We start from the raw sequence: 23481 nt of genomic DNA, 5'->3' as shown, positions 1-23481 counted from the left end.
TGGAAGCCCAGGTGGCTTTGATAGCAGCCTTCAGCTCGTCTGCATTGTTGGGTCTGGTGTCTCTCATCTTCCTCTTGGCAATACCCCATAGATTCTCTATGGGGTTAAGGTCAGGCGAGTTTGTTGGCCAATTAAGCACAGTGATACTGTTGTGTGTAAACCAGGTATTGGTACTTTTGGCAGTGTGGACAGGTGCCAAGTCCTGCTGGAGAATGACATTTCCATCTCCAAAAAGCTTGTCGGCAGAGGGAAGCATGAAGTGCTCTAAAATGTCCTGGTAGACGGCTGCGCTGACTTTGGTCTTGGTAAAACACAGTGGACCTACACCAGCAGATGACATGGCTCCCCAAACCATCACTGATTGTGGAAACTTCACACTAGACCTCAAGCAGCTTGGATTGTGGCCTCTCCACTCTTCCACCTTGATTTCTAAATGAAATGCAAAATTTACTTTCATCTCAAAACAACACCTTGGACCACTGAGCGACAGACAGTCCAGATCTTTTTCTCCTTGGCCCAGGTAAGACACTTCTGGTGTTGTCTATTGGTCATGAGCGGCTTGACACAAGGAATGTGACACTTGTAGCCCATGTCCTGGATACGTCTTTGTGTGGTGGCTCTTGAAGCAATGACTCCAGCAACAGTCCCCTCCTTGTGAATCTCCCCCAAATTTTTGGATGGCCTTTTCTTAAACCTTTCAAGGCTGCGGTTATCCCAGTTGCTTATGCACCTTTTTCTACCACACTTTTTCCTTCCACTCAACTTTCCATTAATATGCTTGGATACGGCACTCTGAACAGCCAGCTTCTTTAGCAATGACCTTTTGTGGCTTACCCTCCTTGTGGAGTGTGTCAATGACTGCCTTGTGGACATCTGTCAAGTCAGCAGTCTTCCCCATGATTGTAGAGCCTACTGAAACAGACTAAGGGACCTTTTTAAACGCTTCGGAAGCCTTTGCAGGTTTTTTCGTTAATTATTATAATTTACTGAGATAATGACTTTTGTGTTTTCATTGGCTGTAAGCCAGTCATCAACTTTAACAGAAAAAAACACTTGAAATAGATCACTGTTTGTAATGACTCTATATAATATGAGTTTCACTTTTTGTATTGAAGAACTGAAATAAATTAACTTTTTGATATTTTAATTTTGTGAGAAGCACTTGTATATCTGCACTTTGATGGTTCCATGTTGGCTCTCAGGGTGCAGTTCATGCTGCTTCAGTGTCTGTATTCACAGCAGCAATGATGTTTGATGTTGTATACACCAATAGCATCTGGTTTTCCCTGCGCTCTGAAGAGGAGGACTTCACATCTCACTGCAGCCCCTGCTGCTTCATGCAGCTTTTATACCAATCTGCTGCATGTGAACACTTACACTAAGCTTGCTCCTTAAAATATCAATTCCCTGTTCTGCCCGGGAGACAAAGGGCATTTCCACCATTCAATAATATAGTAATAAGTATACAGTGGGTACGGAAAGTATTCAGACCCCTTTAAATTTTTCACTCTTTGTTTCATTGCAGCCATTTGGTAAATTCTAAAAAGTTCATTTTTTTCTCATTAAAGTACACTCTGCATCTCATTTTGACAAAAAAAAAACAAATGTAGAAATTTTTGCAAATTAATTAAAAAAGAAACTGAAATATCACATGGTCATAAGTATTCAGACCCTTTGCTCAGACACTCATATTTAAGTCACATGCTGTCCATTTCCTTGTGATCCTCCTTGAGATGGCTCTACTCCTTCATTGGAGTCCAGCTGTGTTTAATTAAACTGATAGGACTTGATTTGGAAAGGCACACACCTGTCTATATAAGACCTCACGGCTCACAGTGCATGTCAGACCAAATGAGAATCATGAGCTCAAAGGAACTGCCCAAGGAGCTCAGAGACAGAATTGTGGCAAGGCACAGATCTGGCCAAGGTTACAAAAGAATTTCTGCATTACTCAAGGTTCCTAAGAGCACAGTGGCCTCCATAATCCTTAAATGGAAGAAGTTTAGGACCACCAGAAGTCTTCCTAGACCTGGCCGTCCAGCCAAACTGAGCAATCGTGGGAGAAGAGCCCCAAGATCACTGTGGCTGAGCTCCAGAGATGCAGTAGGGAGATGGGAGAAAGTTCCACAAAGTCAACTATCACTGCAGCCCTCCACCAGTCGGGCCTTTATGGCAGAATGGTCAGACAAAAGCCTCTCCTCAGTGCAAGACATATGAAAGCCCGCATAGAGTTTGCTCAAAAACACATGAAGGACTCCCAGGCTATGTGAAATAAGATTCTCTGGTCTGATGAGACAAAGATGGAACTTTTTGGTGATAATTCTAAGCGGTATGTGTGGAGAAAACCAGGCACTGCTCATCACCTGCCCAATACAATCCCAACAGTGAAACATGGTGGTGGCAGCATCATGCAGTGGCGGTGTCTTTCAGCTGCAGGACGACTGGTTGCAATTGAAGGAAACATGAATGTGGCCAAGTACAGAGATATCCTGGATGAAAACCTCTTCCAGAGTGCTCTGGACCTCAGCCTTGGCCGAAGGTTCACATTCCAACAAGACAATGACCCTAAGTACACAGCTAAAATAACAAAGGAATGGCTTCAGAACAACTGTGACCATTCTTGACTGGCCCAGCCAGAGCCCTAACCTAAACCCAATTGAGCATCTCTGGAGAGCCCTGAAAATGGCTGTTCACCAACGTTCACCATCCAACCTGATGGAACTGGAGAGGATCTGCAAGGAAGAATGGCAGAGGATCCCCAAATCCAGGTGTGAAAAACTTGTTGCATCATTCCCAAGACTCATGGCTGTACTAGCTCAAAGGGGTGCTTCTACTCAATACTGAGCAAAGGGTCTGAATACTTATGACCATGTGATTTCAGTTTTTCTTTTTTAATAAGTTTGCAAGAATTTCTACATTTGTTTTTTTCAGTCAAGATGGGGTGCAGAGTGTACTTTAATGAGAAGAAAAATGAACTTTTTAGAATTTACCAAATGGCTGCAATGAAACAAAGAGTGAAAAATTTAAAGGGGTCTGAATACTTTCCGTACCCACTGTATAGCCCCCACACCCAGAACATGATGCCGCTATGCATAGTGGCAAATTTGTCTATAGGTGGAATCGTTTTCACTTTAAAAACTGAAAAATTGCATATATTTGTGGTATTATCGAATATGCCCCCCTTTAAGCTTGCGTACGGACTCCTTCACCAGAGTTACAGCCGGGTCAAATTTAAGAGCATGCCTAGTCAGATCGCTTCTGCAAAGGGGATGTTCTCAGTAAGTTATCCATATAGCCAAACTTGACCCTTGCAGGGCAGTGATTTTTGCCCACCCATACACAGACAATATCGGTGGGCTCCACTGACACCTGTCCATGAAGGAGTCGGTAGCGATGGCTTTCAGCCCCCTACATTTTATGGCGGCCATTCATTTTTTTTTGACATGTAAATCCTTTGCACCACCTGAGCAAAAACCTCTTAGAGCAATTTTTCGCTCATTTATGCAACATTTTATATCTGTAAAAACCTCGAAGAAGATCCAGTATTAAAATAATTTATTAGCTCCACGTTACACGGATGTCGCTGCGATACTCTGCCATACACACATAAATAACACATACTACACACATACAGCGCACTTACTGCAGAGTTCAGACACGGCACGACGGGAGCCACGTGAGCAAAATGTGATGTCTGCGTGTGTTCATACCCTGTATCACAGTCTGAGCTGCGCCGGCCGCACAGTAACCTCCGTCGATCCTGCGCTCATCATATAATCATCCCTTTGTAATATCCACACTAACAATGTAGGTACTAAACATTTCCCCCTCCAGCAGCTTTGTAATCCTGAGCTATGGATTGCAACATAGACCACTCTAGTAGGGAGAAGGAAAGAGGTCTTCTCAGTTCTGGAGAGACCCAGCGGAGGTATACAGAAAAATTTGATAAAAGTATCACATTCTAGCAAAAGCACAACCTTCTCCCCCACCATGATCAGTGCAGGGTCCCATTATTCTGATCGTCCAGTGCAATCTTCCCAAGAATCTGCTGTTCCAGCTCGTTACTCCCTACCGGAAGCTGAAAGAAGTTCATCTCCGCAGCCAAAGCTGCCATTGCCGACGGGTCCTGCCCAAATTGCGCCCGGAGCATCATGTCCATCTTTTCCAGTCGTCGTTTTAACCGTTTAGCTTCTCGCTCCCGGACGAGTCGGGCTTGACGTTTCTCTGGTGTCTCGTTGGCCCGTTTTGCTCGCATGGCCTCGCGATCTCGCTGCAAGCGCCTTGCTCTCTGCTCGTCTGTCTCCTGCATTCTCTGCTGTCTCTTAGCTTCTCTGTCCCTCATCCGTCTCAGCTCTCGTTCCTCGGGGGTCTCGCTGTCTCGTCTGCTTTTCTTGGCGGTACGCTCCCGCTCCAGCCTTTGCATTCGGGCCTGCACAGGCTCTTTCTGTCTACGGTTGGCCCACTTACGCACTGTGGGGGTCTGGGTTGACATCATCTTCCTGTAAGCCACACAGTTATTGCACACAAGTAATACTCCAGCAGGGTAAACAGCATTGAAGTCCATACCGCTGGGGCTTTTGGGGTTGTTCTGGTCCCAGCTTTCCAGAGACAAAACCTCTGGCAGCTTTTCACTGGAAAACACGGAGGAAATAGTTAAGTTATTTTGAGGATGTATTTTAAAGGGTAGCTCCGATGCAGCTCACTTCACATCAGGAGGTGAGCAGCACCTGATCACATCCTGCCAACAGTTGCTGGTCAGGCAGCATGGTCAATACCTGACTGTCGTGCAGGAGTCCTGACACTTTTTTTTTTTTCTAATCCTCACTGTAGATTTCAGCCCTTACCTGTTGAAGGTGTCATGGCTGGAGAACTGAGCGCCACATACAGCACAATTGGAAAGCTGATCATCCGAGTGGATCAGTAGATGTCGTCCTAAGGACCCCGGGGAGCTGAGAGCGCGGCCGCACACCGGACACAGGTAGCTTTTTGTGCTCACCACGGCAGCTGTGTGCTGAAGATGAGAAGATGGAAATTTGGAAATTTGTGAATAAATGAAGTCAGGTCGGTTAGGTAAATGTCCCTTTTTTGGGGACCCAAATAAAAGAGTCCCTACTGGGATAATGCATGTCGCCTACCTGGTACACGTGAGTGATCAGCTGCTCGTGGCTCTCGCAGTCCAGCTGACAAAGGGGGCAAATAAAAAGCGAAGAATCCAGATTGCCGTCAAAAGACTCATGGACCTATCAAAGGAGGAAGGGAGCGTCACAAGATCAGCGTGCCCTATATATGAAATTGCCATACATTATCCCTCGTGTTATGCCCCTTACCATGGATGCACCTTCCCGTTTCCTCATCCTTTTGCTTACGCCTGGTTCATCTTCCTTCTCAGTGTTGTCGTCTTCAGAGGCCGGAGATGACAGCTCATCAATTGTAGTATCCTCATCACTGTCGCCTGGAATAAGGAAACGGGACAGCCCTTAAAGGGGATATTCTACTGAGGATTGTTAAATCCCACCATAAAGGGGGACTTTTGCTCCCGAATCTTGCAATATAGAAGCCAGGAGATGAACGGAATGGCTGATGCTTCCCAACGGCCAGGATCAGAGATAACTCTGACCAGTATTTGTCTGCATCTCCTTCTAAAGAGAGGGTCATAATCCTACATCTCTGTAAAAGCATAAAAAAAAAGTGTCTGTGCAGACGCTGATTGCAGTCATGTACGGACATGACTGCAATCGGCGTCTACACAAACAGACATTTTTTTTAATGCTTTCACCCAGATGTAGGATCAAGACAATTTCTTTGCATGGAGATGTAGACAAATACGATCATCTCCCTTTGGTTTTTTAAAAGGAAGAAGCGTAAGTGAAAAGCACACGATGGATTAGACTATCACGTTGCACCCGACTCACTGCTACTCCGCTCGTTCTGCTCCATCTCTGACACCTCCTGCTTTATAATCTCAGTTTTCATCATCGCTTCACAAGCTTGTTGCTCCAATCCTGCAAACATGTTCTCCCCTGAGGAGGGAAAAAAAAAAAAGGACAAAAATACCATTAGACGCCTCCCGGGGGGGGGGGGGGGGGTTCACCTAGCTCTGGATATTATGAGAGACCTGTCAATCAAGCTGAGTCGGGGGTCAGGAAGACCATCTGTTTCTCCTGAGATAATTGTTACTTGCAACTTTGTCTATGGAGTCTGTCAGCACAATATTACTGTTCAAACTAAGCACAGGTGATCGGCGCACCCTTGGCATGGCCAAACAGCTCAGTGCACTTTCCGACCTCCTCGGTCAATCAAGGAAGAGAAAAGCAGAAGAAAAATGCAAAACAAGTAAGAGGGAAGGAGCATGGAGCTGTGTGGCTGCGCGGAGGGTGCACCTGTGCTTGGTTTGAACAGTCATTTTGTGCCGACAGACTGTCTTAACAATTTGAATGGGTAATGACATCTGTATAAATATATACATGCAAAAATTATTCCATTGCAGGAGTAATTTTGTGTCTACAGCTCACCATGCAGACCACTGCATCTCATATTCCCGTATGTCCCTCCACAAGTTTGGATAGGAGGGTACTCACAATGTACTTTATTTGGAGTTGTCTGTTTCCTCCGGGACATCTTATGAGAACTGGCTACATTCACGCTGTCCTCCTACACAGAGCAGCTCTGAAATTTTTGAGGGAAAAGATAAAAAGTTAAAACAAGTACAGAAAAATGTAATGCAGAATATGTGCAAAAACGAGGGAACACCTTCTAGACACCAGCAGGGGGGGGGGGGGGGGGGGGCCACATTCTAGACACCAGCAAGATGGGGGGGTCCCACCTTCTAGACACCGGCAAGAGGGGGGGGGGGGTCCCACCTTCTAGACACCAGTAAGAAGGGGGGGGGGGGGTCCCTCCTTCTAGACACCAGCAAGAGGGGGGGGGGGTCCCTCCTTCTAGGCACCAGCAAGAAGGGGGGGGGATCCCTCCTTCTAGACACCAGCAAGAGGGGGGGGGAATCCCACCTTCTAGACACCAGCAAGGGAGGGGCGGTTCCCACCTTCTAGACACCAGCGAGAGGGGGGGGGGGGGGTGTCCCACCTTCTAGACACCAGCAAGAGGGGGGGGGGGGGGGGGGGTGTCCCACCTTCTAGACACCAGCAAGAGGGGGGGGGGGGGTGTCCCACCCTCTAGACATCAGCAAGGTGGGGGGGGGTCAGGTCCCACCTTCTAGACATCAGCAAGGTGGGGGGGGGTCAGGTCCCACCTTCTAGACATCAGCAAGGTGGGGGGGGTCGGGTCCCACCTTCTAGACATCAGCAAGGTGGGGGGGGTCGGGTCCCACCTTCTAGACATCAGCAAGGTGGGGGGGGTCGGGTCCCACCTTCTAGACATCAGCAAGGTGGGGGGGGTCGGGTCCCACCTTCTAGACATCAGCAAGGTGGGGGGGGTCGGGTCCCACCTTCTAGACATCAGCAAGGTGGGGGGGGTCGGGTCCCACCTTCTAGACATCAGCAAGGTGGGGGGGGTCGGGTCCCACCTTCTAGACATCAGCAAGGGGGGGGGGGGGTCGGGTCCCACCTTCTAGACATCAGCAAGGTGGGGGGGGGGGTCGGGTCCCAGGGTCCCACCTTCTAGACATCAGCAAGGTGGGGGGGGTCGGGTCCCACCTTCTAGACATCAGCAAGAGGGGGGGGGTGCCACCTTCTAGACACCAGCAAGAGGGGGGGAGGTGCCACCTTCTAGACACCAGCAAGAGGGGGGGAGGTGCCACCTTCTAGACACCAGCAAGAGGGGGGGGGAGGTGCCACCTTCTAGACACCAGCAAGAGGGGGGGGAGGTGCCACCTTCTAGACACCAGCAAGAGGGGGGGGAGGTGCCACCTTCTAGACACCAGCAAGAGGGGGGGAGGTGCCACCTTCTAGACACCAGCAAGAGAGGGGGGGGTGCCACCTTCTAGACACCAGCAAGAGGGGGGGGGTGCCACCTTCTAGACACCAGCAAGAGGGGGGGGGGTGCCACCTTCTAGACACCAGCAAGAGGGGGGGGGGTGCCACCTTCTAGACACCAGCAAGAGGGGGGGGGGTGCCACCTTCTAGACACCAGCAAGTGGGCGGGGGGGTGCCACCTTCTAGACACCAGCAAGAGGGCGGGGGGGTGCCACCTTCTAGACACCAGCAAGAGGGCGGGGGGGTCCCACCTTCTAGACACCAGCAAGAGGGCGGGGGGGTCCCACCTTCTAGACACCAGCAAGAGGGCGGGGGGGTCCCACCTTCTAGACACCAGCAAGAGGGCGGGGGGGTCCCACCTTCTAGACACCAGCAAGAGGGCGGGGGGGGTCCCACCTTCTAGACACCAGCAAGAGGGCGGGGGGGTCCCACCTTCTAGACACCAGCAAGAGGGCGGGGGGGTCCCACCTTCTAGACACCAGCAAGAGGGCGGGGGGGTCCCACCTTCTAGACACCAGCAAGAGGGCGGGGGGGTCCCACCTTCTAGACACCAGCAAGAGGGCGGGGGGGTCCCACCTTCTAGACACCAGCAAGAGTCCCGGATATCACCCTACTACTGGACCTGACACACCTGCCCAGGCTTCAATTTGTGGCATCCGCCATACTTGTATGGAGCCACGTCCTACAGCCAGAACCAGAATGTAACAGCTGCGATAAGAGCCAACTGTAATCACAGCGGTTTGATGCCACCGTCAATCATGAGAACGGCATTTAGGCTGTGTGCCCACGTAGCATTTTTCAAGCGTATATGCTGCGGAATTTCCGCAGCGTAAACGCTTGAAAAACGCATGTATATCCGCACCCCATGGTCCCCAATGGGATTCCGCAAGTTCTATGCACATGTTGCGGATTTTTCCGCAGCGTTTATGCCGCGTTCAAAAATCCGCAGCATGTCATTTAATTTTGCGTTTCCGCAAGCGGAATTGCCTTAGTCCAATGCATAAAAAACGCAAGGCAATTCCGCATGTGGAAAACGCATGATAAACGCGCGAAAAACGCGTGCGGAATTCCGCATGCGTTTTTCCGGGAGAGAACTTGCATTTATGCAGCAGAAATTTTCTGCTGCATAAATGCAACGTGGGCACATAGCCTTAAGAAGTTGGAAATGGAGGAAGGTGTCATGATTGCAGGTTGCGGATGGCCTTGAGGCTGGTTCTCCATAGGAGATTGGTAATTTTATGATTTATACGGTAGTGTACAAAATAATATGACCCTCCCACCCCCACACCCTAGGGGGAATAAAAAAATAAAGAAAAAAAGTTAAATAAAACGTCACAATATTTATCCAGTAGGGCGAGCGCCAAAATAAGAAAAGAAAAATGGCAGATTTACAGTTTAATGGTCACTTCGCCTCCCAAATAAATTGAATAAAAATTGATCAGAAAGTTGTACGGACCCCAAAACGGTAATGACTGAACGCCAGCTTGTTACGCAAAGAACAAGCTGTATGGACCTGAAAATAATAAAAAAAGTTATCACTCTCAGAAAGTGAGGAGGGGCCCCTGGCAGTGTAAGGGCCCCATAACCCTGGAGCAGGGCCTGCACTGAATGGAGGAGGAGCGCAGCTGGGCATTGCATTATCACACCGCCCATAGTGCAGGTCGGGTATGTATGGAGCATGCATGGTGCAGGGCTGCACGGTCAGCAGGGGGCGCCCCGCACTCTGCATGTCTCCCCAGCCCGCTGCATTCATCTCCCCCTGCAATGATTACAGCGGCGCACCCCGGGGCAGTTTGCCCGGCAGTGAGCTCCGGTGCACGGCCACTCCCTGTACTCACATGCATGATCCCCCGGGCCCGGTGTCCGGGCGTATCCCGGCTCCAGACAGACGGTGAATGCGGCGGCCGCATCTGCTGGAGGGAGCGAGGCCCTCTGATGACGTCACGTGGTCATGTGACCAGGGAGAGGGGGGATGATGGAGTGTCGGCCATTGTGCAGTACAGTACATGTCTATAATCAGTCACATGCCCCTCACACGGCATCACCATAGTGCTTACAATAAAAGACCCCCTAAATATCGATAATAGTGTAATGGTGCTCCCCATGATGGCACTAGTAATGGGAACATGGCGGCGCAGACATGTTGCAGTCGCTTTGCAGACCGCTTATGTACCCCCCCCATAAAAGACGAGGGACACCGCCACCCTGTCAGCCATGCTTTCCCCAGAACAGTCGAAATATCGCGTAGCTAGAGCCCCCATTCCCCAACGTTTCCGTTTGGCCGCTAAGGCGACGTTCACTTAACGCTTTTTTTTTCTGAGGCGGCCGCTTCAGAAACCGCTCCTTCTATCTTTTTTTTTTTTTTTAACGTTCTCTGTATTTTTTTTTTATGTTTTTTAAGTCTTTTTTTAGGCATTTGTTAAAAATCCTGTAAACAATGAATAAAACACCAGCGTTCTATGAGGTAAAATGCCTCAAAAAGGCTTAAAAAAAAACCTTTATGAGTCACAAAGGTTTTTTTTAATCCTTTGTGAGGCATTTTTACACAATTTGTGTTTGGAGCGGAAGACCCCTGAAGAACGGTCGGGTCACTTTTTTTAGTCACTTGGCCTTTTTTGTGGGAACAACAATAGGAACGAATAGGAGGAGTCTATCGGGTGTTTTTCGGAGACGACCCCCCCCCCCAAAAAAAAAAATCCTCAAAATGCTCCATGTGCACAGGGTCTAATCTTTACCATTGACATTGGGTTTTTGCCTCCTCTCAGAAAAACAAATGCCCCCCCCCCCAACACCCCTTCTAAGGCCACAGCCCCACTATCAGTATTTGGTCAGTATTTTTTCTCAGGAGTGGGAGCCAAAACCAGGTGAGGAACAATCAGAGAAAAGGTATAATAGAAACAAGTGACCACTTCTGCATTTATCACCCACTCCTGGTTTTGGCTCCCACTCCTGAGAAAAAATACTGACCAAATACTGATAGTGGGGCCATGGCCTAATAGAAACACGTCACTCACCACTTTTATATTTTTCACTCATTCCTGGTTTTGACTTGCAAATACTGAGGTAAAATGCTGACCAAATACTGAACGTGTGAACGTGACCTTAGGAGTTTTTTTACGCAATTTTCTACACGGATTCCGCACGAAATGCCACATAATAAAACTGCTCCAAAATCCACCTGAACATCAACGTCTTTGACATAGCTTCCTCTTCATTATAACGGGAAATGTGCCTATAGTGCATACAGGGCTGTGTTTTCTTCCACGTGTTTTTTTTTTCACATAGAAAAAGAAGCGGCATGTCAATTCTTGAGAGTGAAGTCAGCGCTGATTGGCCTCAGTGATCGCGTGACATAACAGTGTCACACAATCCCCGGGAGAGCCAGTGCTGACACCGCTGGAATGGCGCAGGCTCCGGAGGTGAGTATAGGTGATTTTCTTTTACAGGGGCAAAACATAGAGATTCAGAAGGGGTTATCAGAGTAGTGGACAACCTACCGGAATAGACGCATGGCGCTATCAGACTGGGATCAGTTGTGGAGGGAAATTTCATATATAAAGTAAAAGGGTTGAATAGGATTAGAAAAACATGGTTGCTTTCTTCTACCAACAGCGCCACTTCTGTCTGTAGGTTGTATGAGGTATTAGAGCTCGGTTCCATTCACTTGAATGCAGCTTGGTCACAATATTCGGCCATCCAGGTGTCATCCGTTATTTTTTACTGTTGCATATGAGATAAACGGATGCAGCACTGACGGCAACAACTGGCACACGGTCCATTACGATTGTGCTGTGAAGCGCACCCAAATCATCAATTTCACTACACAATACTATACTATGGCACTGATCATGTCTCCTAGAGGCACTAAAAAAATAAGTTACCGTATTTAAATGTAATTAATTTAATTCATTATTTTTCATTTATATTAATTATATATTAATATTAAATGATTAAACTTGATGCATTTATTAAATTAATTATATTACATTATTATTGAATGTATTAATACTAATTAATATATTAATAGAAATGTAATTATTTTATTTATTAAATCAATTATATTACATTTAAATTGATTATATTAATATTAATTAATATTATATCAATATTGAACTTTATTTTTTTTTAGTTAATTACATTACATTTATATCAATTATATTAATATGAATTCATATATTAATATCAAACATAATTAATTTGTTTTAATTATATTAATTGTATTTATTTTTTTTACATCATTTTAATAAATATGATATTAATATTAAATGTAATTAATTATTTAAAGGGAATGTCTGGGGAAGACAAGTTATCACCTATACTTGCAATATTTCTTGATTGGTGGGAGTCCCACACCTAAGGCCACGGCCTCACCATCAGTATTTGGTCAGTATTTTTTCTCAGGAGTGGGAGCCAAAACCAGGTGAGGAACAATCAGAGAAAAGATATAATAGAAACAAGTGAAAAATTCTGCATTTATCACCCACTCCTGGCTTTGGCTCCCACTCCTGAGAAAAAATACTGACCGAATACTGACCAAATACTGATAGTGGGGCCTAAGACAGGCACCAATCAGAGGAACGGGAACCTTCATGCCCATTACTAAATGGAAAGGCTGCACATGTTCTACCGCCACTCCAGTCATTCTCTATGGGGCTGTCAAGAGCTGCTTCTTCTGCCAGCCTGGTAGAGAATGAATGAAGCAGCAGTCGAGCATGTGCAGCCTTTCCATTTAGTAACAGGGATAAAGGTTTCTCCGATCAGTGCAGGTCACAGATGTGGGGCTCCCACCAAACAGCAAATTATCACCTATCCTAACGATAGGTAATAACTTCTTTACAATGGAAACCCCTTTAATTCATATTTTTTTTTAAATATTTTTTAAAAATAAATAAAACAGTTTTAATCCCCCACTTTTCCCCCAGTTCAAAAATAAAAGTATAAAAAAAAATAAACAAAATATACATATTTGATATCGCAACGTCCGTCAAAGTCCCATCTATGAAAATAAAATAAAAAAAAAAATCAATACTTTAGCTTTTCCATTTTTTCATGCACCACAACTCCTTCCAAAAAAAATGCAATAAAAAGCTTGACGTGCAAGAAACAATCCCTTACCCAGCTCTGGCAACAGAGACTTAAAAAAAAAAAAAAAAAAAGATAGGAGGTCTTGAAAAATGATGACACAGATTAAAAATATATAATAAAAAATATATATATACCCAAGCCTGGTATTGCCGTAATCGTACTGACCTGCGGAATCATATTAACGGATCATTTTTAATAAACACCGTAAAAACAAAATGAACATTTCACCTCGCTTGGGAATTTTTTTCCACAATTTTCTATGGTAAAATGAATGGCGTCATTCAAAACTGCAACTCGTGACACAAAAAACAAGTAATAAAAAAAAAGTTATGACTCTTGGAAGGAGGGAAAATGAAAAATGAACATGCGCGCAGTAATTAGGCTTTATTTACAAATAAATGGACAATCCCTTTAAATTGCAGTAATGGCAGCAGTGGTCACTGTTTAGCCTGAGCCATAAATGGACAATCCCTTTAAATTGCAGTAATGGCAGCAGTGGTTACTCTTTAGCCTGAGCCATCAATAGACAATCCCTTTAAATTGCAGTAATGGCCGCAGTGGTCACTGTTTAGCCTGAGCTGAGCCATAAATGGACACTCCGTATAAATTGCAGTAATGGCAGCAGTGGTCACTCTTTAGTCTGAGCCATAAATGGAAAACCCCTTTAAATTGCAGTAATGGCAGCAGTGGTCACTGTTTAGCCTGATCCATAAATGGACAACCCCTTTAAATTGTAGTAATGGCAGCAGTGGTCACTGAGACTAGAGGTGGTAATGTACAGAAGCAGACTGGTCAGCAAAGAGTTACACTCAGCCCACTCCTCTGCCCGCAGCATCCCAGAGCACAAGACTCTGTCACATGGCCGTGACGTCACCAGGAAGTAAAGGTTTCCCACCTATCACCTCTCTGCTGAATTCTGGCTAAGCCCCGCCCACCACCGTGGCACATGACTTTTACGTCATTAGGAAGCGTTAGTTTCTACTCCTTAGCCCCGCCCACCGTCGTGACATCAGATGTGGGCGTGTTCTTGCGCAGTTCTAGGGATTGACAGGTAGAGCGAGCCTGCGGCGCAGTGAGGCCTGTACACCCGGCGGAGGTTGTGCACGGTCTGCGGTGAGTACGGTGGCCGGAGTGTCTGACTGCCCTTCCTGTGTCTCCCCTCATACATAATGCAGCCCCTTACAGCGGCTGTCTGTGCCCCATAGTCGGTGTGTGGAGGCGGGGCGGTCACTGCTGTAACTGCCTTTGTCTCCATCCCTCATCGCTTTCTATATCTCTGCTTGCTGTCAGTGAATGAGAGGTTGCAAATCGTGCAGCTGAGACCCTGCACCTGCTCCCGGCCACCCTCTGCCCTCATAGGCTGCCACCATGTCTCCAGGACCCCATTAACCCCTTCCTGCTGCCATGTCCCCCACCTGGCCCCTTTCATCGCCATGCAAGGGCCGGTTTACTGTGGGACGAGTTGTAGTTTTGATTCATTTTTCCACTAAATGTCATGGGGAAAAAAAAAAAAACACAAATCCGCCATTGTTTTTTTTTCCTTTTATTTTTTTCTTCTTATGGCATCCAGTGTGTGGTAATAATTCTCCGGAGCGCACGATTTAGGCGATACCAGACTTTGTGTTTCAAACAAATTAGGGGAAAAAAATTGTGTACTAATATATATATAGTTGTGTACCTGTTTTTTTTTTTTGTTGTTTGTTTATTTTTTTAAGGTTAGAGGGTGTAGTAACTTAAAATGGCATCCTTTCTCCATTTTTTTTTCCCCAAAAGGGTTAATTAATTTTGTATTTTCATACTTCAGACATTTGCGGCCGTGTCGATATCAAATGTGTTTTTGTGTTTCATTTATTTTTATTCTGTAAAAGGAGGGTGATTTTATACTGATAATTATTATTTTTTGTTCTATTTAAATAAAATATCTTAGCCGCCCCCATGTGATTGATCGCTTGTACTTTAGTGCTACATTGTTTCTTCCCAGCCATATGCCAGGCTTCAGTATGGATAGGTCCAGGACAACCCCTTTAAGAGAGTAGTATGAGCCTTCGAGTGACTATTCCAATCATCCCTTTTATAAGTGATATTTAAAGGGGTTGTCCGTTACTTTTAAATTACTTAGGTACCCCCATAAAATTATTAGTGCCATATACTAACCTCTCAGACCGCCACCGCTCCAGTGATCTCGGCGTTGTGGTTCCCGGCGGTCACGTGACCGCTGCAGCCTTTCAGTATTCCATCAGAGTGCAGCACTTCGCTATACTAAGGGGATGATTGCTTGATATTTCCTGATGACTGGTGCCCTTTAACAGACTGGGATATATCTTTCAATTGAATATAAAGGAATTGTCTTTTAGCCTCAGATTTTGAAATGAAAGGGGATTTGTCGTCACTTCTGGATCAGTAGGGTCTGATCTCCGCCAATTCTGAGAATTAAAGAAGCAGCTCGGCTGATTTATGGCTGCTCCCACTGCAAATGTCGGTTGCAGACCCCTGGCTGGGAGCTCCAATGTGCAGGAAACACTTAGATGCAGCCTCTCTACTCTCTGGATTGTGGGGGTCCCTGACTATGGAAGGGGGGAGATCTAGTTAAATCCCTTTTAATTTAGATCGGTAGCGTGCAGGTTTTTTTTTTTTTTTTTGCTAACCTCATTATGGCACTGTTATTGCATGCTGGGAGTTGTAGTTTTGCATTATGCTCAGGTCGCGCTGTCATTGCATGCTGGGAGTTGCAGTTTAGCATTATACTCTGGTGGCGCTGTCATTGCATGCTGGGAGTTGTAGTTTTGCATTATACTCAGGTGGCGCTGTCATTGCATGCTGGGAGTTGCAGTTTAGCATTATACTCTGGTGGCGCTGTCATTGCATCCTGGGAGTTGTAGTTTTGTAACATCTCTAGAGCCGCAGGTCATAGAGCACTGCTGTACTCTGTGCTATAGTGCACGGTGCCGCCCTCCTCATGGAGTCATGTGCTGCATTACCTCACAGTCCTCAGGTGGGGTCACCTGTCACAAGTAATGTGCCGTGACGCTGTATACAAGGTGCAGCTTACCAACAGTATTCTGTAACCGTGGAGACGCATAGGAGCTGTAGACCAAAAAATGATCGAATTCTAATAAGCTGTATTAACTTTTCTACTTTTTTTCCCCAACTTTATCTGTCCACCCCAGGTGGAGGGGGGAGTACGATGCTTTAGTTTCCGTATGTTTTCCCAGCATCTTGCAGTGACATCAGACACATGTAATAGTGCAGAGCGGGCGGAGCAGGAAGTTAGAAAGGTCACGATGTCTTGTAATTATACTCCCCGAACTGCATGATTCATCCTCCGTGTGACTTGTATCTGTCACCGGTGCATTAGAATATTTTTTTTAAGGGCTCAGACTGGTTAAAAAAAGAACAATGGAAGTAATCCTAACCCTCCTCGATGCACCGCAGCTTCCCTGATCCCTGCCGGCCAACAGGATTATAGCAGATTTATTTTCTTATAGAATGTGCAAGTTATATGGAAGTGCATTGAGGGCGGGGACAAAGCCAGTCACGCCCCCAGTGCACTTCCATCCTGATTTTCTTGTGGCTTCTACTCTAGATTTCTTGTGACACCATACTACAGCGCCTTACTTTTTAGTCTTTTTACCAGTAAGTTTCCCCCTTTTTTTTGTATTTCCTCAATGAGAATCTCTTTATTTGCAGGAGTGAAGCACAATGTTGGGCTCCGGGTTCAAGGCCGAGCGGCTTCGAGTGAATCTGAGACTTGTCATAAACCGACTAAAACTCCTGGAGAAGAAGAAAAGTGAGTAACTATCTGCAATTAAAGGGGTATGCACCACGGGGAAGACGGGGGTGCACATGACTGGGTACGCACATAGGTTTCCGCCTTGTAAGTTTTCTCTTCTTCGCATTCTCCTTGCAGCTGAGTTGGCACAAAAGGCTCGGAAGGAGATCGCGGACTATTTATCATCGGGGAAGGATGAGCGAGCGAGGATCCGGGTGGAGCACATTATCCGAGAAGATTACCTGGTGGAAGCCATGGAGATTTTAGAGCTGTACTGTGATCTGCTGCTGGCCAGATTCGGGTTAATTCAGTCAATGAAGTAAGAGATTTAAAGGGATTTTTCATGCTGAGATCGGTGGGATTTCGACACCCGGCTCCCCCTACAAATCAGTTGATCTGTGGGGGGCTGGGTTAGACCCATCTAATATGGATAAGACAGCGATATCCTAAAGAAACCCCCCTTTAAAAGTAGTTTGGCGAGTGTCCCATTCCTAGGACCCCATGACATTTCTGATGTCTGTACATCACAGGACCATCCATACGTTCCATACTGAGAATAAAGGAACACTAAAGTTTTCAGGATCGCAGAGGTCCTAGTTGTCAGGCATCATTTAATACAGTGTTTTCCAAACGCCAGTTCTCACGGCCCCCAACAAATCAGGATTTCATTAATATTGCACAGGTGAATTATTTGCAAGGCCTTGATTCTCTCACTGAAGGAAAACCTGATCGGTCGTGGGCCGTGAGGACTGGAGTTTGGGAAACACTGATTTAATCGGACACTTAAGGCATGCCCCATTAGGCTGCATTCACACCTGCAGTCTTTTGAGCCAAACTCTGAAGTAACCTGTTAAGGTTACATTCACACGTACACATTTTCTGCGTTGATCCGTTGCAGATCCTCATCAAAATCCATAATAAAAATCTTATCCGTGTATTCTTCCAGAGAGCTGGATCCGGGTTTGGCTGAAGCCGTCTCCACGTTAATTTGGGCGGCTCCACGTCTCCAGACTGAAGTGTCTGAACTGAAAATAGTGAGTTGTTGGTGGCGTACGTGTGCAAAAAAAAAAAAAGCTTACGGACTATGACCTTGGTCTGATGCGCGCCGCTATTTCTTCCCGCAGGTCGCGGATCAACTGTGCGCCAAGTATAGCAAAGAATACGGCAAGCTGTGCAGGACAAACCAGATCGGAACCGTCAATGATCGGGTATGTGCTGCTGTCACCGGGTGACCTTGTATTCGATAAGATATTATATTATATTAGTTGTGACTTCTTGTTTCTTGTAGCTGATGCACAAGCTGAGTGTTGAGGCTCCTCCAAAAATTCTTGTCGAGAGGTACCTCATTGAGATCGCCAAGAACTACAATGTGCCCTATGAGCCGGACTCTGTGGTTATGGTAGGTGAAGAGTGGCCTTATCCTCTACTGACACTACACCTCTTCTAATTTCCATTTACCCCCTGTATTTCTGCATTTTAAGGCCGAGGTTCCCACGGGCATCGAGGCAGATCTTATAGATGTGGAATTTTCAGATGACATGAAAAAAGGAGGAGGAGGAGGAGGTGGCGGCGGCGGCGGAGGATTTGGTATACCAATGCCGACTATCCCAGCTATGCAGATGCCAACTCCTACTATCCCATTCAGTTACCCCGCACATGGTGGACCGGTATGTGAGCTATACCTGATGAGATGGGTGCCCTTACTTCAAAAATCCATGTCAGTATGACTGTATAATCCTAAAAATAAAATCCCTCATTCAATTAATTTTATACAACTATACTGCCAAATTTTCACAGTAAGTACACCAGTAATTTCTGTCGTTTTCATTGTGATAACGCTTTTTTTTTTTTCCTAATCACAGCAGGAGACATTCAATGGACCACCTATGGGAATCTATCAACCTTTTGGTAACCTAAATCCTCCAGCAATGGGCATGGGGCCCCCACCAATCCCATCTATGCCTCCGACATACGAGTCTGTAAGTAGCTGAGGGTGCACATGATGCTACACAGTAGAGATAGTGGTACCGGCGGCGCTTGTGTCCGACGTTTCTCTCCGTCTGGCTCTGGATTATATCGGTGGCGCACTGAGGTCACAGTCTGAGCTCATATATGCATCATAAGATGGCTTGAAGAATCCTTAAACGTCAGACGTGGGTGCTGGGACCCCTCTTGTTAAAATTTAGGGACTGAAGCGCTGCTTTCCCCTAGAATGGCACCCAAAATTAGAAGAGAGCTGTGCTGTTTTTTTTTCTTCCAATTGATGGGGTATACTGCACCCCAACCCCCAGTAATAACTTTCGGCACGTCTCCGCAACATGTCAAAAGTTTGTTTTGAAAGTGCAGTTACTCTTCGAATGTGCGAACTGTTAAATTAACTATTCCAGTGGCCACATCTGAGCCTTGCGTTCCACCTCCTACCCCCCTCCCCGGCATCTGCGGGTCTTCATTTGATTAGCCGATCTGCTGCGACGTTGTGTACACACCACATTGCAACGATGACCTCAGTCAAAAGAAGAGGCGGTATGCAGGGCTCCAGACTGATGGATACCTGCTAGACCAGGTCCTGCAATTTGATTTGCACCAACTTTATAACTCATTGTCTCCAACAGATTGGTGACGTCGGGCCGCAGGCAAACGCGCCTCCTCAAGACGGTGAGTGCTCATAAAGACAGGCATGACTAATAGTCAGAAGTAATGCTTTATTATATATAGTTTGGATAGAGATGAGGAACAGCGGTTAACCACATTTTTCTCATTTCTTCAGGTCCAGGTAACTCTGCACCTGTCGCCAAACCACGAACGAAAGTATCCGATAACTTCGTCCTCCCAGAATTGCCCTCCGTCCCAGACACACTCCCCGCTGCTTCCGCTGGAGCTGCAACTTCCAATTCAGAAGATATTGATTTTGATGACCTGTCTCGCAGATTCGAGGAGTTGAAGAAGAAAACTTAGAAAGCTTTTAACCTCTCGATCTGATCCCTCGGCTATAAAACCTCCTGTAACTGAGGGGTGAAAATGGTTCCCCTCCCAATGCAGGTTTGATGTGTTGATTACCCCTACATTGAATATTCGGTGGCTTTTCCAAGTCAGGGGCCACTGGCCCGGTGCGGAGTCTAAGCTGAGGACTTATTTCTCCAGAGCTGCCATATTTTCTATGTTATGTGGTCAAATGTCATAAAGGGAGAAACAAAGGACTGATCTCTGCTAATATATTAATGAGCTGCTTCCTTACCTGATTTTCTAACCTTTGTACATAACCTTTACAAACTTGTGTTCAGCTTGTATGAGCGTGCATTTCTTAAAAATAAAGCAGTGGCCTTCCAGAGTTTTTGCGCAGTGATTATAGAGCAGAAATGAGGAATATATCAGCAGCTGAAATATATGTATTTACTGCCAATAAATAGGTTTCCTCTCACTATGCAATGACTTGGACTAGGTTGATCACGACAGCTTCTCCTTCCCCGCTGACGATTGTTCTTGCTTCTTGGATACTCCAAAAACCCCCGACAGCTTTACCATGAGCATGTCCACAATTTCTTTTTCTTCATATGGCTAAAAATTGGAACAGGGGAGATGAGGTTGGGGTTAGGTGGTCTGGCATTGAGAGAAGGGGTCGACGTCCAGAATCAGCATCATCGCCATTCATGTTCGTGAGTATCGTATCCTTGTGTTTGGTATTGCAGCTCAGCGCTAGTCACGTGAATGGAAATAAGTTGCAATGCTCCTTTTTCACATTTTCTACCATTTTTATCCGCAATCGGCTCACCTGTCCAGGTGCACGGCAAAATACTCCAGTAATAGCAACTGTCCAAACGATATCTGCACTCACATCTTCTTGAAAGAATTGCTTTATTGATCCAGTACTATAAAAGGCACAAAAGATGGTTGAACACAACAGCACAAAAATTAAAAAGGCAGAAAAATATCTGCTGCGCTCCCAGGCAACATGTTTCACACCTACATGGTCCTTTGTCAAGCCTCAACACGTAGGTGTGAAACATGTTGCCTGGGAGCGCAGCAGATATTTATTTTTTGACTTTTTAATTTTTGTGCTGTTGTGTTAATCTATTTTTTCTTTTCTTTTTTTTTATAGCACTGGATCAATAAAGCAATTCTTTTAACATGTGAGTGACACTATCTTTGGGATAAAAATGGTGACCTTTCAGTATGGGGTTTGGTAAGAAAACACCTTTTAAACCGTGTGTGTTAATAAGGGGTTGTCTTGTAGGGGACAATCCCTTATCAATAACTCCACAATGCAGTATCAAATATATAAAAAAAAATCTAAAAATATACTTAGCTCTCAGGGCTGGAGTAGTTACGTGACATTGTCATGTGATCATTGAGCAACACAGATGGGCGCTGGTACGGGAGGCGAGTATGCTGTTAAATTTTATCTTAAGCTCCACAATAAAGCGGATCTGTCACCTGATTTCACCATACCAACTGGGATATGTTATTAAATAGATTTTTAGACCCAATGAGGCTGGTGTGCTTCCTTTGAAAGTCAATGTCACAATGATTGTTTGATCAAGATGAGCAATTTGAGTCGGGCTGCCCTGTTCCGGCATCCGGTCCTTTGGGCTGGCGCGTCTTCCCTTCTGTGCCTGGCATCCTCTCCTCTGTTGTTTCTTACGCCCCACAATGTCACAGTGCGTATTTAGTGCCAAAGGTGCCCTGGACGCTGGGTGCAGAAGTGAAAACTCTCTGCCACGGAGGACTGGTCTGGACACTGGACAAAGGGAGCCAGAAGCAAATTGTTCATCATTTTTCAAAGTTTTCCCTGCCTAATGTTACAATAAGCATTTTGTTTTCTGAAGTCTTGTGACCTAATTTGCTGCAAATGTGTTTTTTTTTTTTTTTTGTTTTGTTTTGTTTTTTTACTGCTTTATTCTTACCGTTGGGTTCTTGCGCTCGCTGGAAAAGACGTTCAATAAAGCGGACAAGAAGATGTTGACAATTATGAATGCAAGAAAGATGACGCAGGTAAAGATGAGCAGGGAGCCCAAGACGGGGTCCAGGTTGATCACCTGCACAAGGAGAGATGTCAGGGGGGAAAGTCACAAGCTCTGTAATACTGACATGCAGGGGCATGGGCGTCGCGGGCAGATTGGTGAGAAATTATGGTACTAATTGAAAAATTTGCAAAGTTTTGGAAGGGGTAACCTATTGCGGTACGGATGTGAGTGTGAACACGTCTCTTACCTCATCATAATTAAAAATGCCAATTAAAAGGCTGATAATGGTCACAGCAGAGTCCGTCACTGTTCTGTAATTGGGAATGGTCCAGCCGAAAAGTAAGTTGCACTAAAAAGTAATTAAATAAATTTATATCTAAAATTAAAATATAAAGCTCCGCTGCGCGGGTGCACAATACTCACTGAGATAGAGTACGCCACCAGGAGGATGAGGATGGTGAGAAGGAAGCCGCTGATTTCGTTCCACGCCTTCTGCAGCGTCGTCGTGATCAGGTGCAGATTTGGGTTCAGATTCAGGAGTCGCCAGAGTTTGATAGTTAATAGTGATACCAGAAAGGCGATGGTGTAACTTTGGGCATCGTCTATGGTGGCGGTCTCATAGAAGCTGACAAATCTACAAGGAAAGGGGTAAGACACCACTAAAGAACATCCAGGGTTGGGCTGCTTTCACACGGCTGAGATATCCAGACTCAACAGCCTCATACAGTCGCTTGTGAAAATATTCACCCCCACCCCCTTGGCTTTTTATCTATTTTGTTACATTACAATTTTGTGTTTAAATATTTTTATAATCTGATATGTGTGTGATGCATCAGCACTAAATAGCCTAAGTTGGTAAAGTGAAAAAAATATAGACATAAATAAAATTTATGGGATCAAATAACTAAAAATTGGCATGTGCATATGTATTCACCCCTTTTGTAATGGAGACCCTAAACATTTCTGGTGCAAGCAATTACCTCTATAAGTCATATGCTTAGTGCAGAACGTCCCCCTGTGTGCAGTCGAAGTGTCACATGTCTGTCAGTATATACACTGCTTTTCTGAAAGGCCACAGAGGCTGCAACACCATTAACAAGAGGCACCACTAACCAAACAGCACCAGGAAGACCAAGGAGATCTCCAAACACCACCAGGAAGACCAAGGAGTTCTCCAAGCAACACCATGAAGACCAAGGAGATCTCCAAATAAGTCAGGGACAAAGTTGTTGAGAAGCACAAGTCGGGGTTGGGTTCTAAAAAAAAAATATATATATATATATATATATATATCCCAATCTCTGATGATCCCCCGGAGCACCAACAAATCCATTATCATCAAATGGAAAAAACATGGTACCACAACAAACCTGCCAAGAGAGGACCGCTCACCAAAACTCAGCCCGGGCAAGGAGGGCAGTAATCCGAGAGGCAGCACAGAGACCAAAGGTAACTCTGAAGGAGCTGCAGCGTTCCCAACCAGAGACTGGAGTATCTATTCATACGACCACAATAAGCTGTCCACTCCATAGAGGTGGCCTTTATGGAAGAGTGGGCATAAAAAAGTCTTTATTTACAAAAATTGTAAGGCTCATTTTGTGTTTGCCAAAAGACATGTGGGAGACTACCCAAATGGATGGAGTAAGGTGCTGTGGTCAGATGAGACCAAAATTTAACTTTTTGGCCACCAAGGTAAATGCTGTGTCTGGCGCCAAACCAACACAGCTCATCACCC

General features: G+C 45.7%; 3 protein-coding genes across 6 annotated transcripts in view; 1 reads left to right on the top strand and 2 right to left on the bottom strand.

Moving 5' to 3' along the window:
* Window positions 1-3557: 3557 nt before the first annotated feature.
* Window positions 3558-9896, bottom strand: ZNF821 (zinc finger protein 821). Its single transcript, XM_073659591.1, has 7 exons — window positions 9770-9896; window positions 6579-6666; window positions 5913-6020; window positions 5328-5452; window positions 5136-5240; window positions 4845-5011; window positions 3558-4631 (listed from the first exon to the last, which is right to left on the bottom strand). The coding sequence occupies exons 2-7, from the start codon at window positions 6616-6618 to the stop codon at window positions 3995-3997; spliced, it is 1182 nt and encodes a 393-aa protein (XP_073515692.1). The 5' UTR covers window positions 6619-6666; window positions 9770-9896; the 3' UTR covers window positions 3558-3994.
* A 4078-nt stretch (window positions 9897-13974) lies between these two features.
* On the top strand, window positions 13975-20113 carry IST1 (IST1 factor associated with ESCRT-III). Of its 3 annotated transcripts, none has more exons than XM_073659278.1 (10): window positions 13975-14129; window positions 16704-16803; window positions 16924-17104; window positions 17732-17819; window positions 17910-17993; window positions 18074-18184; window positions 18267-18452; window positions 18648-18764; window positions 19398-19440; window positions 19553-20113. In XM_073659278.1, exons 2-10 carry the CDS (start codon window positions 16716-16718, stop codon window positions 19738-19740), a joined length of 1086 nt encoding a protein of 361 aa, XP_073515379.1. In that variant the 5' UTR covers window positions 13975-14129; window positions 16704-16715; the 3' UTR covers window positions 19741-20113. The 3 variants fall into 3 exon arrangements, with proteins under 3 accessions (XP_073515379.1, XP_073515381.1, XP_073515380.1); XM_073659280.1 differs by lacking the exon at window positions 13975-14129 and adding an exon at window positions 15872-16008; XM_073659279.1 differs by lacking the exon at window positions 13975-14129 and adding an exon at window positions 15928-16054.
* The window catches only part of PKD1L3 (polycystin 1 like 3, transient receptor potential channel interacting), a 46529-nt gene continuing 42593 nt past the window's right edge, over window positions 19546-23481 (bottom strand). The window contains exons 28-31 of one of the 2 annotated variants that reach the window (XM_073659277.1): window positions 22170-22380; window positions 21994-22095; window positions 21687-21818; window positions 19546-20340 (exon numbers count right to left, since the gene is read on the bottom strand). In XM_073659277.1, the coding sequence (XP_073515378.1) occupies window positions 20230-20340; window positions 21687-21818; window positions 21994-22095; window positions 22170-22380 (556 nt within the window). In that variant the 3' untranslated portion in view covers window positions 19546-20229. The remainder of the gene's footprint in view (window positions 20341-21686; window positions 21819-21993; window positions 22096-22169; window positions 22381-23481) is intronic. The other variant, XM_073659276.1, reaches the window with a different exon arrangement.

This window comes from Phyllobates terribilis, unplaced genomic scaffold (assembly GCF_046119375.1).
Source record: "Phyllobates terribilis strain yellow unplaced genomic scaffold, ASM4611937v1 Scaffold_13__5_contigs__length_258822181, whole genome shotgun sequence".
Classification (NCBI taxonomy): Eukaryota; Metazoa; Chordata; class Amphibia; order Anura; family Dendrobatidae; genus Phyllobates; species Phyllobates terribilis.
Note: the sequence above shows the minus strand (reverse complement) of the source record. Positions and strands in the feature narration are given on the sequence as shown.